The 12,385-nt window shown below is 45.6% G+C and overlaps 1 protein-coding gene across 5 annotated transcripts in view; it reads right to left on the bottom strand.

The window, feature by feature from the left end:
* The window catches only part of SCRN2 (secernin 2), a 294,151-nt gene that overhangs the window by 58,808 nt on the left and 222,958 nt on the right, over positions 1–12,385 (bottom strand). For all 5 annotated transcript variants that reach the window (XM_069634647.1, XM_069634648.1, XM_069634649.1 and 2 more), the window contains 4 exons: positions 9,733–9,914; positions 7,542–7,741; positions 5,553–5,768; positions 4,976–5,141 (listed from right to left, as the gene is read on the bottom strand). In XM_069634647.1, coding sequence (XP_069490748.1) covers positions 4,976–5,141; positions 5,553–5,768; positions 7,542–7,741; positions 9,733–9,914 — 764 coding nt within the window. The remainder of the gene's footprint in view (positions 1–4,975; positions 5,142–5,552; positions 5,769–7,541; positions 7,742–9,732; positions 9,915–12,385) is intronic.

Raw genomic sequence — 12,385 nt, 5'->3', positions numbered from 1 at the left:
AAAAAAAAAAAAAAACGGGGATTCTGTGAGTCCCTCTACTGGCACGAACACAGCCCCATTGACCTGTTCTTGGGTGGATGGCCCCCCGGAAGAGTCTCAACCAAGTCTTTAGCTCACTGTCCCTTTCACCGACTAGAAATATCCCTGCATATCAGTATTTGTCCTGCCCACGGGCAGTGCAGCACTGACATGCCAGGCAATTCTCCTCTGAACAAGAGTACCAACAGCAACCCCAGACATGTGTTTCAGCCTAGTCGGGCCTCATCAGTGAGGTGGAGCTGTGCCTGTCTTAAGAACAGCGAGCAAGGGGTCCAGGTCTGGATTCACCTGGTAACTTAGGGTGAAACCCAAAACTACTTAATGTGCAAAAAAAGGGGCGTTCTGGTATTCCCTTTACCGGCACGAACACGGCCCATTTACCTGTTCTTGGGTGGATGGCCCCTGGGAGAGTCCCAACCAAGTCTTTAGCATTTTGGTGCTGGACTGCCCTTGGGCAGGACAAAGACTGATATGAAGGGATATTTATCCTCTGTGAAAGGGACAGTGAGCTAAAGACTTGGTTGAGCCTCTCCCGGGGGCAATCCACCCAAGAACCAGTCAATGGGCTGTGTTTGTGCCGGTAGAGGGACACCAAGAACCCCTCCCCCCTTGTTTTCAAAGGATGATTAACCCTCATGCGTCTGAAAAGTTGGTCAATTTCGGAGGTTGGTCAAGAATAAATCTAAACTGGCAACTATCTCAAGCCATTAGTGAAAACTCTTCGGAAGGCACTCTGGACATGTACCTATAAAAGTAGCCATTCCCTTGATGTGCCTGGCTGGACAGTTTATAAATTGAATCAAAAGGCTAGAGAAAGGTATGATCTGTTAAGACAACACGTAAAGTACAGAAATATGGTAGTTATGATAAAAATGCATCATAGATGACAATATGTGAATCCCAGTGACAAGTGCCACGTAATGGCCAGAGCTTCCTCACAGACTTCAAGTGGGCTCATACAGCACCACGCCCATGAAATAAATGCATTCTGCAACCAAGGATGTTGGTTGTGTTCGGTGTATTTGACTAGTGAGCGCATTGTATGCAGTAGTTTGCAACTTGCAATGGTCATTCAAGATGCCAGGAGTGGCATGGAATTAAGGTTGTGTTGCTACCTTCACCACATAATGCTTGGTCTCTTTCCGTTTTGCATTGTTACACTATTGTCCAATAAACTACTTCTCTTCACTCATCAGGAGAACATCTCCTTGGCATGTAATATTATGCCCGATAAAAGAAAATGTTTAACAGAGTTTCTAGAGTTGTGTAGTGATGTACCATGGCAAACCAGAACAACAAATCTTTAGTAAAACCATATTGATGCCATTCACCTGAGACTAGATTTAGAACATGTGCGTGGTACATCTGTGGCCATGCAATCTGTGTGCCACTCAGAAAACCCCCCAAACCTCCGACATCCTCTCACGGAGAGCCTCATTTACTGCATGTGCATGATGCACAAAGTGAATACCACGCAGCCTTTACACATAGTCCCTCTTTCAGAGGATTAAACAGGTTTGCATGCGGGATAAAGCGAACCCTAACCCCAAACTCGATCTGTTTTGTATAGGTGTTACTACTGTCCACCGAAAAACAACGACAAACCTCATGGAGAGTTTCCTGCAAGGGAGCTGGGAGCACCAGCTGTTGATCGGAGTGATGAGCAGGTGTGCAGAGGAGAAATGCGTGACTCCAGAGTCACACAGTCACAGCCCCATCCAGCGTTAAGAGGACCCGAAAAGACTGCATCAGGAGCTCATTCAAGACATATTATAAAATGGTAGCGGGTAATTTTATCACTTCCTTATACGAAACCGGCCAATGGCATTGTGAATGGACAAGAAACTGGCCAATTCCAAATTGATGATGTCATGAAGCGCACTTCTGCATTTTGAGTATAGCCACTGTGTTAAAATGTAGCTGCATTTTGAGTATAGCCAGTGGTTTGAATTTAGCTGCGTTTTGAATTTTGTCACTGTTAAATTTAGCTACATTTTGAAACCATCCAGGACACACGGGTATGTATCGCACTCCATGCTTATGGAAGATGGCCAAAGGCACGCCCACCCACCCGCACGCATCGGCTATCATACACTACATTAAGACACGTCGCACAACACCACTCCCGTAAGAATGCCGCTATCCCCCACAACAAAAATTCAGCCTAGCTGGACACATAATGAGTCTCTGGAACTTGCATACTCCCCAGACTACCTCACAGCTCCCATCCACATGCCAGCTCGACATGGGCAGCTAACAGGGACTTGGCCACCCCTCCGTACCTTTGTATTGGCTAAAATGCACACATGCATTCTAAATTCTTCTGACGAATTTCACATACCTTGGACTTCAGTCCCCATGGTTGTTCACCTACAGCGCTTTGAGGTTGTACCAATGTGAAAAGGCGCTATACAAATGACATTAAATTACAAGATGTTTTACCAGAGAAAGAGACAACTAAAGAGGAGGTCATGAAACATTGAACAACAAGGGTGACAAAACCCGGAGGGAACCTAGGAGAGGCGACAAGACCCTGAGCCAGAGGATGATTAGATGTTGAACCATAGGGGCAAGAAAAAACATGATAGAAAATCCCTTACCCTAGAGGTGTGGAAACCTTTGAAAGAGGAGTTGACACACTTGGTGAGAGTCAACCCTGAGAGGGTTGAAAGTGAAACCAAAAGAATACTGAGAGGTGGCAAGAAGCAGATATATAAAAGCTGAGGGGAAAATAATGCAAGTTGGGAGTACTCAGATACAATAGTTGTATGTAAAAGTCTGGGTTACCCAATAAAGGTCTCGGACACAAAGACTTGATCGGGGGGGGGGGGGATTGGAACTGCTGCTCGTGACAAGCATGCTAAGAACGAGGATAACACAGAACTATGGTGCTGGCAACTCTGCCACAAGAAGATGGTGCTAAGATATGAAATAAACTAAATGCCCTAAAAGTATGCGAATTGCAGAGAAAAAATGTGTGTTTCAGATTTCACTGGAAAGGGCAATTGGTCAATAAAACAAGAAATAACCGTTTAAGAAAGAATGCTACCTTAATGAATAGACTAACATCTTGGAAATCTATAAAGTCAAATATATCTTTAAAATGTTTGCCTTCATTTGAGGCATTTTCCAAAACAATGAATGGATGGTCACCTTTCCAAATAACCTAGAAATAACTCTTCAGTTCTACCTTAAAGCCGGCCTAAGTGATAATATATATGCAACAGTTTTTATTCTTTGTGCAAGCAAAACTCTCCTATGGAAAGTTGAATAAGATAGACACCTTTGCCCTCTTAACCGTGCTTCATCAAAACTAAGCATAACATTCTCAGATGCTACACAAGCAGAAACTGCGGTATGGTTTGAAGCTGTCACCAGGGGGGGAGAGGAGGAAGTGGGCCCCTGATAGCCTGGAGGCAACTGGTGACCTCAATGGCAAACCCCCACCAGGTCAATAACGAAACAGAAGACTCAGATGAGTCGACAAACACTGAGATTCCTAAAAATGCAGATGACGCTGATGAGACGGCTCCAGTTTGTGGGGACGGAGGGGGAGGACGTTAAATAACACTGTATAATGTGATGTTTTGATTATGAACGTCCAAGAAAGTTGTAATGTTTGGTGTGTTTGTTAAAAATAATAAAAATTGTTTATAAAAAAAAAAAACATTCTCAGATGCTACACATAATGTTCTTACAACATTTGGTGTGGACTGGCCAAAAAGAGATAAAGTCAAAGGCTCTTAAAAATGTGCATGTATAATGTAAGCAGACATGGCACTTGAACAGGACATTGACTCTCAAATGCATACGTTACACTCACAAATATAAATGCATATGCATATTTTATACTTGTAATCGTCTCACTAAGTTTGGGAGTGGAGGCCTTAAAGAGAGAAGTGCAGAGAACTCTGTGGTGACAGAACAGAGAACTGACTGATTTAAACACTGACCAACCAATTCCATTGACAGGAAATTCTCATCTAAGCAAGACCTTTCAGCCTATTCCTTTTGAATTTGCCTTTTGAGTGCACAATCCAGTGCAGGTACATTGTATCCAGATGTTGGAAGATCACTTCCTTACAATTACACTCTGACCTCTGCGTGACACCCAAAATTCTGGTGTTGGCAGCGTGGCTTGATGATGTTAATCTACTATAGGAGATTCTTGAACACCAGCATACGCAAGCGCTCTGTGCATGATTAGGAGTTTGCTTTTCCGGATGAAATTGACCCCTTACACCCATCTCCATTTCAATCATGCCTCTTTCTCTCTGACCTCTTCTCCACTTCTTGCAAACACATACATCAGGTGCTTAACGACAGTTCCAATCATACACCGAAACATACAGATAAAGGGTCTACTGGCTGCTTTTACTCCCTAGAAATAGGCACATACGCCCACAAAATAAAAACAGAGTAAAAATACTCCCCGCCCCCCCAAAAAATTAGAAGCAAACACATAGGAGCATGCCCTCCTGCTTTCATCCACACAGCTCCTCGATACGTTTGGACCAGTAGAACAAGTAGTGACACAGGAGGAAGCTCTTCTGTTATTACTGCCTGGTCTGTAGAAATGTACCTTTTACTGTACAAGAATAACTTGGTGCAAAGATATATTTCTTACAAAACATTTCTGTTTTACAGTTAATACATATTTTTACTCGCTTATTAACTTTCTCACACAGCTACAGCCGCTTCCAACGTTTGATTGTTGGATTTGCCCACTTGGAAGGGGGCTTAATTTTTTGCTGTGTAAAAATTATTTTACTCCAAACTTTACAAAATAGGGAGTAAAATACTCCCAACATCTGGGGGACTGACTGCCAGTAATAGATTTGAATATAAATCTAGGAGCAGACTGACCGAATATCAGTCTTTCATTTATAAACGACAACACATTTGCTCATTCTGCAGAAGAGAGCCTGGATCTTACCTGAAGGGGTCGGGGGTGGCAGTAAAAAAGTGCACACATGGCAGGGAGGTATCCTGGGGGAGGAGGGACACCATGCTGCCTGTTGTCTGGAAACCCCCAGAATCCATGCAGATTCCACTAGCCTTGTTTCGTAGGATATCCAGGATCGTCTGTATGGTGATGTGACCTGATGGAGAAAACCATGGTAACAGTAACAGTTCATCAAGCACCCCACACTATGAGGAAAAGGGTACCTATAGTGGACAGGAGAGATCAGAGTAAATGGGGCAACGTATCTATCCCTCCAGGAGCTTCATGTCACTAACACGGTTAGTGTAAATAGGTTAGCCCTGATTGAGAGGGGTAGGGTGTGTGGGGTGAGGGGGTTCAGCTACTTGACCCCCTGCACTCCTTGAGCAAGCTGTTCCAGGGCATGGGGCTCGAATTGACCACCAAGCTTCTAGCGGTCCCTGGCAAAATGTATGACTTTGGACAAATAAACAGCCAACTGAACCCACTGTGAAACTGTGCGTCCCTCCTCATTCCCCAGCTGGCTCTAGATCACTGTGCAGAGAGGATCTCTGGCCTCTGGACTCACCTTCATGCTCCTGGAGCAGTTCCTTGCCAGCACGATATCTCTGCTTAGCTGCCTCCATGCGAACTGGCTGATTAACCAGGGAGTAGACTGCTGAAAAATCAAAGGCTTTATTTCCATCCCACCAGCCCTGCTGCCGGGCGTGGGACCGCAGCTCTGCGTGCTCTGCAGTGATTTCTGCATGAATTGTCAGCTGGTTGGAAATATTTCTGGCTCCCCCTGGAAAAGGAATAATTAGGGATGTAGTCAAGAAGACTTCTCTTAAATTCTACTCACTATATCTGTGGATCTTCTAACCTAAAAGTCTTACTGAAGTCGCCTGACTGCATATCCCTGTCAAGTGTGGAAAGAAAGAACAGAAAACCACACTACAGCACTACTATGGGACAGTGGGTGGAAGCTTAAATATAACCCAACATTCTACCAACACATGGTTGTCTTATTAATAAACCATCACAAACAGGCCAAGAGTACAATAAGCCCTAATAGAGGAAACATATCAGCAACCCCACCATGGGAGAAGCTGTATTGCAGACAATAACAGACCAAGTGGGAGGCGGCTTCCTAGAGTAGAGACCATAAAAGTTTCAGCATCCTGGACACCTTCCCACAGAAGATTATTCAACAAATCCCACTGTAGAATAGATCATTGCAGCCTCTGGCAATACAGCCCACAGCAGGATATACTATTATATTGTGGTATTTTATAAAGTACTTGTGTCGATGGAAGGATGCATGTGATCGCTGAGGATAAGAGGAATGGGTAGAGGGAAGAGACAGGGTAGAAAGTGGAGGATGCAAGAGTACATTTCATTGGCTAATGTCTGTATGTGGAGAGAAAGAGGGGAGTCCTTAGTGATCTTCTGAACTAAATTCTGTAAAGAGTTGCTGAGAGAAAAACTGGATAAAAGAGAAATGACCTCAAAACAATGCATTTTGGCCAAAACATAATCTGCAAGTTTGGGGTGATGAATCATAGGTATCTGTTTGGGAGATGGAGGGTGGCCACTTTGGAGAGGGAGAGGGGCTCGTGGCAATCGGGGGCTTTCTGAGCGAGGCATGATGTAGGCTGCTCTCTTTCAGCCAATACAAGGCAGACTGCATGTTTTTGAGCTTGCTCTAGTGCATGCATCTTTGTGTTTGGGAGACTAGCATGGATACTGTTGCACTAGTGGAGGGAGGATATTACATGTCTAAGGTCTAAAACAATCCTTTGACGTGCTAATAACAAGGGGGGAAATGTCACAGAGAGGCTTCATGCATAGAAGGAATACATGAAGGCAGTGTTTTACTGCACCAACAAATAGAGGATTGAGGGATATAAGGAAGAATTGGCAGCAGTGTTTGGTTGCGCCACTAAGGGCAGGCACACCAACAAATATAATTCCATGATTGAAGACATGGGACTCATGTGCATTGGTCGACTCAAGAGGGCAAAGCAGGCCCAGATCGATGGGGCCCAAAAGTAGGGCCTTCTTCTTAGTAAGCCACAACAACCTTACTGCCAGAATTGAGAACATTTTATACATATAATCGCTTATTGTTCGTTCATGGAAGGAGCTTTACTACAGAACACAGAAATGTCCCACCATGGGAGGGTGATCACTGCAGGGGAGGCCTCAATCCCCAAACCCTGGATGCAGGAGCATTGCAGTAGATGCCCCTACGATGCTGTGTGCTTATTTTCAACAATCTCTTGTCAACAATTGGTTTCATCACACTGTTCATTTCAAGAAAAAAGCTGGGGAAGACCCCCATACCCTCCTTCCCTGCCCCCTCCTAAATTGCCTTACCTAAACATACCAACTACTTCTTGCAAGAAAATACAGTAGAAAAAAATGCTGTAAAAAGGTTACAAAGATTCTTGTTTCGTAAAAAGACTGTATACCTCCCCTTATGGCTGGGAGCTCATTCCAGGCAATGCCACAACAGTCCTACTGTTAGAGGAGCCTTTTTGTCACAGACCCCATTTACCTTTGGTATGGTGCTCACCTGTGATCTTCTCTGCTGCCCAATAGCTCCCCGCTGTCTCCAGCACCCATGCTTCTGTTCGGTCGGTCAAGAGGAAGGTGTTGTGGTAAATGAAGGGGGTGGGCTCCTCCCTGCAGCTTCCTCCCTGTCCATATAGCTGCAGGAGATTGGTGATCACATCAAGGGCTTCACGTGCTGAAGCACCCCTCTCCAAGCCAAGTCTGTAAGAGAGGGAGGAGCTCAGGACAACAGCAATGCAAGCACAAGCCTTCACCTGTAACACATGTAAGGAAGGCATGATATCAAAGTAAGCGACACAAGTGACCACAGTTGAAGGTTGTTTATTGAACTTTAACAAGGGTGTGATAAACGCCTATATAATTCTAAATCTACAGATGTGAGTAAGCTACAGCCATCAAATAATAACGCAGTCCTAGTGGAGTCTCGTCAAAATAAAAGGGCCTTTACTTAAAAAAAACTATTGCCAATCCTTAACGCTAAATACAAATAGTGTGGGGTAATATTCATGAAAAAGAAAGAGGTGTTCACAAAATGATAAGTCAGGATGTTCAGGCCGTTGGCTTCCCTTCCCCACATTTTCAGCATGGGACAAGGTGGTTCACTCGAGCATAACACACTCTCTGGCTTCTTCGGCAAGAGGACACAGTTCCATTACCAGCATTGGGTCCTTCTGTGCCCAAGTTATCAAAGTCTCTTGTTGCAGAAGCCTGATGTATCCAAACAAACCAAAAGTTCCTTTTCTTTTGCAAGCACTCAAGTTAGGTGATTCACCCTTCACCCTGGATCCCCCTCAGCCGGGCTCAGATCCCTTTTATACCACAATCTTTAGTTTGGATCCCTCTCTTCCGGGCTCATATCCTCTTCTCCAATGCTTATAGAATATCTTTTCTCGGGTGGCTCATGGTTCACCCCTCATCCCCCTCAGTCGGGCTCAGATCCCTTTAACACAATTAGTCTCCCTCAGCCGGGCTCAGGCCAATTGCAGTTCGTATTAGCTATCTAAGACTTTCGAATGTGCACAGGGTTTAGCTTGACCGTTGCAGGACCACTTCAATTTCACAGTTCCCAATTTTACACTCTCAGTTGGATACCTAACAGAGACATTTGAATGAGCATCCAAGTGGTGCCAGACCACTCTGTATATGGTATCTATCTTGGTTTCAAAAGGTCAGTCACTCCTTGAATATTCAATTACATTTGCGTTGCACATCACATATGCCTCACACTCTTTTCTTTGCAGATTTCTTCATACAATGTTGCTGCTTGCAACCTTGGTCCTAACACAGACCGGTCTGTTATCAGTCTCCCCAACTCAGCGGCTGTGCTGACTTTACTGGCACTGCTTTGTTGTAGGAGCCAAGGACAGTACCACGGCAGCAATCGCTCCTCCCCGCCTCAGCTATTGATGCAGGAGAGCCCCGGGTACCTTCGACACACAATGCACCTTTCTTCAGCTTTAATTACCGCTCTTATGTTTCGTATTCTCGAGGGCTTGTGAAAGTAGCGGTTTTCCTCCAAAAAGGCTGAGGACAATTCCCTCCTTGCAACCCTTTTTGGTCATGCGTCGTTCTCGTATCAAACAGCCATCTCGGAACTGCCGCTTCCTTGTGTGTTTTGCCTTGCTCAAAGTGTGCTCTTGTGCTCCACCTTTTATCCCTGAGGGGAAGAGAAAAGGAAGTCGGTGTGTCTAATCAAAGTTGATTGCCTGATCTTGCCTTGCCTCAAAATTGGGACAACATGGCAGGCTCTCAAAGGGAGTTTTCGCCCTCGTATTCCTATGGGGAATTTTTCTGTATTCTGGTTCTTTTTTCCGCAGCCCAGGAGGCTTGGTAAAATCGGAAGGGTAAGAATTTGGGGAGTTGTAGCGTTTGTGGAATGAATTAGAAAAATCTGTTAAATAATAGTTTGGAGGTCTGTCGAGGGAATAGCCAGGATTATAGTTGTGTAATGGAAATGGAAAGAATGCATTGCTTATTGGTTTCCAGAACGGTAAGTATTGATATGTTGTTTCTCTGGCAAGAGAAGAATACCCTGTCTTGCCCACGTTTTCCCCACTTGCGTTTTACAAGTATCCCTGGGAATAACCTGGGAGAAACGCCTCAGGTTTCTCACACACAATGCATTCCTCCGACACAGAAATAGACTTCACCCATGAGAGGCGTCTTTGACACACCCATCACCTTCTCTTTACCTGACCAAGTCCATCCCCAGAAGGGCGTCGTCCTCCGACACAGGCTCCTTGGTCCACACAGCCTCATTGCCAATACACACTCCATGTTCATTTGCTCCCATCTCTGCTCCCCAGAGCCAGGCCGGACGACTTAGCATCACTGCATGAGTCCTGGTTGCTTGGTCCACTTCAATATATGTGCACTGAGTGGGAACAACGAGATAGCATGTGAGAGCATCTGCTCCACCACCTCATGGAGCCACTGGACCCTGTCCCTCCCCAAAACCCAAAATGAGCCCAACACTGACTTTATCCTGCACAGTAAAATCCCATGATGATTGCGAGACGTCCCCTGTTCTAAGAGCACTTAGCGTCACCAATCAAAGGTAGGGAGCTACTTGGCCAGCACCATAGAATTGCTTGCACAGAAAAGACTGCCACAGTAGGCTATGCCTGGCAGCCTTTTCTACATACACAGAGTAGATCAGTTGAAGGCGCATCCCTGTCCATGCACCCCCTGGTTTCAATCCTGTGCTGAGCTTCTGACAAAGTGGATGAAGTCAGTGTGGGGGGAGGAGGGGAAGCTCAGTTACAATATCTTGTGTGGTGTGCACAAGCTCCCGTTGGTAAGGGGAAATGGTTCAGGTGCCCTGAACTCTTGCAAAACAAAAGGAAAAGAGCAGAGGTTCTGGGGTGTCTCAACAAATAAGGACAGATAGCTGTCACAAAGAAAATTCCAACCAGGAGGACAGCAGACACAGAGGCAAAGCAGCTTTCGTCAGAGTAACGCAACAAGTGAGACAACGGTTTAATAATCACAGCTGAGAAGACTTCTGGGAAGGGTTTGTTGTTGCAAACAGCACAGTCATAGCATGCACTAGAAAAAGATTCCAAGGGACTGCAACAGTCACCTTTGGGGGGGGCTTTAGAGAGGGCAGAGTGGACTCTGGAGGCCAGGGGTAGCCACCTGCTCCATGACTTGACCCCTGGAGCTTATGTAAGGAACCTTCAAAATGTATCCAGCTCCCCCCTTCTGGGATGGTCGAGCCCTGCAGCCATCCTACCAACAGAACCCTGTCATTTTGAGGGCCAATGGCATGCTATATGGGAAGCCATACACAACCTGTAATAAAAGCCCAAGGTGCTAAGGATCTGCGAAGCCATTATGTCATGACCGCAATGGGTTTTCATGTCTTTTCAAGTAGGGCATAGCATTGCCGCTCGTTCAGGATCCCCTTAGGGAGTTTACTGGCAAAGAGGAGATGGCCTGCAACCTTGAACACTTCAATTTGGAAAGCCCAAAGTGGCATGCAAACCAGAACTTGGGAAAGAACATGGGTGTTGTGTCCTAGGAGGACACTGTGCATAAGAGAGGGTTAAGAGGGTGCAGCTGGGGGGTGGGGGGGGGGGAGAGTTAGTTGAAGCATGAGAATAAAGAAGACAGTGATCCCTTACCAAGGCTCATCGTTGTGTTCCGGTGTGGTGTCTCTTCCTGCTCTAAGAGGCATAATAGTGGGGTTGCCCAGGGAATATCCCAGGCTTTACAAAACCTAACTATTATGAAAGAATGCACCTGGACCTATGCACCAAGCCAAGATCACCAACGTTCTTACAAACATTCCAATGCATCCTGCAAAAAACTATTTTATTTAGTATATGAAACCATCCTGCACTTCTCAGTAATGAAAAGTTCCTGGTCTAGTGGGTTTACTGTTTGTACCCAGTTTAGCATGCAAACAAATGCCATACTATTGTCTGTATAGTTCATTCCTATCTCAGAGAACATTTAAGTTACTTATCAGTAACTATTGTTTTCCAACATGGGTCTGGCATGGATTCACATGCTCATGAATGTTCCCCGTCATTAGGCTGGGAATCCTTGGTAAAAGAAAAAAGTTTCACTTTCACTTTAAAACTGTATTTCTCCTCTAAACCAATCACTGTCCTCCGTGTCATACTGCCCTGATCCAACGACAGTCCTTTCCCTAAGCCCCGCCTCTGGCAGCCATCTTCAGATCTGGTAAGCACGTAAAGTTGCAGTATGACCAAGAAGAGCCCCAGAGGGGCCGGAGGGAGGGTTCGCATGTGAATCCATGCCAGATCCAGGCTGCAGAACAATAGTTACAGGTAAGTAACTTAAACCTTCTCCAGCATGGGTACCACATTAAACAACCACGGGAGGTGGCAAGGCTCCACAGAAGTAATTAACACTTACCCCAGAAACAGACTCACCTCAAGCAAACAGGTTGTGTAGCACTGCGTGGCCGACTCTGGACTCCTCGCTGGAATCCTTGGCGATGCAGTACAACTTTGTGAACGTATGCATGGACCTCCACTTTGCAGCCCTGCAGATGTCCAGCATGGGCACCCCAGAAAGGAACGCCTTTGTTGCAGCAATCTTTCTGGTGGAATGGGCTCTCGGACGGCCTGGCAGAGGCCGGTTCGCCAGCCGATGACAGTGCATGATGCAGCAGGGGAGCCACCTTGAAATAGAAGCCGTGGACAATGCCATTCCATGGTTCACAGGACCAAAGTTCAAAAACAATTGAGAAGTCTTCGGTAAAAACTCTTAGTGCGTGTTACATAGTACTTCAAGGCACGAGCAACGTCCAGCCAATGCAAAGACCTCTCTGCCGGCGACAATGGTTTTTGGGAAGAAAACCGGCAACACCAA

Source organism: Ambystoma mexicanum, chromosome 13 (genome assembly GCF_040938575.1).
Source record: "Ambystoma mexicanum isolate Mex_15411 chromosome 13, UKY_AmexF1_1, whole genome shotgun sequence".
Classification (NCBI taxonomy): domain Eukaryota; kingdom Metazoa; phylum Chordata; class Amphibia; order Caudata; family Ambystomatidae; genus Ambystoma; species Ambystoma mexicanum.
The sequence above is the reverse complement of the archived record's forward strand: the minus strand, read 5'-3'. Positions and strand labels throughout refer to the sequence as shown.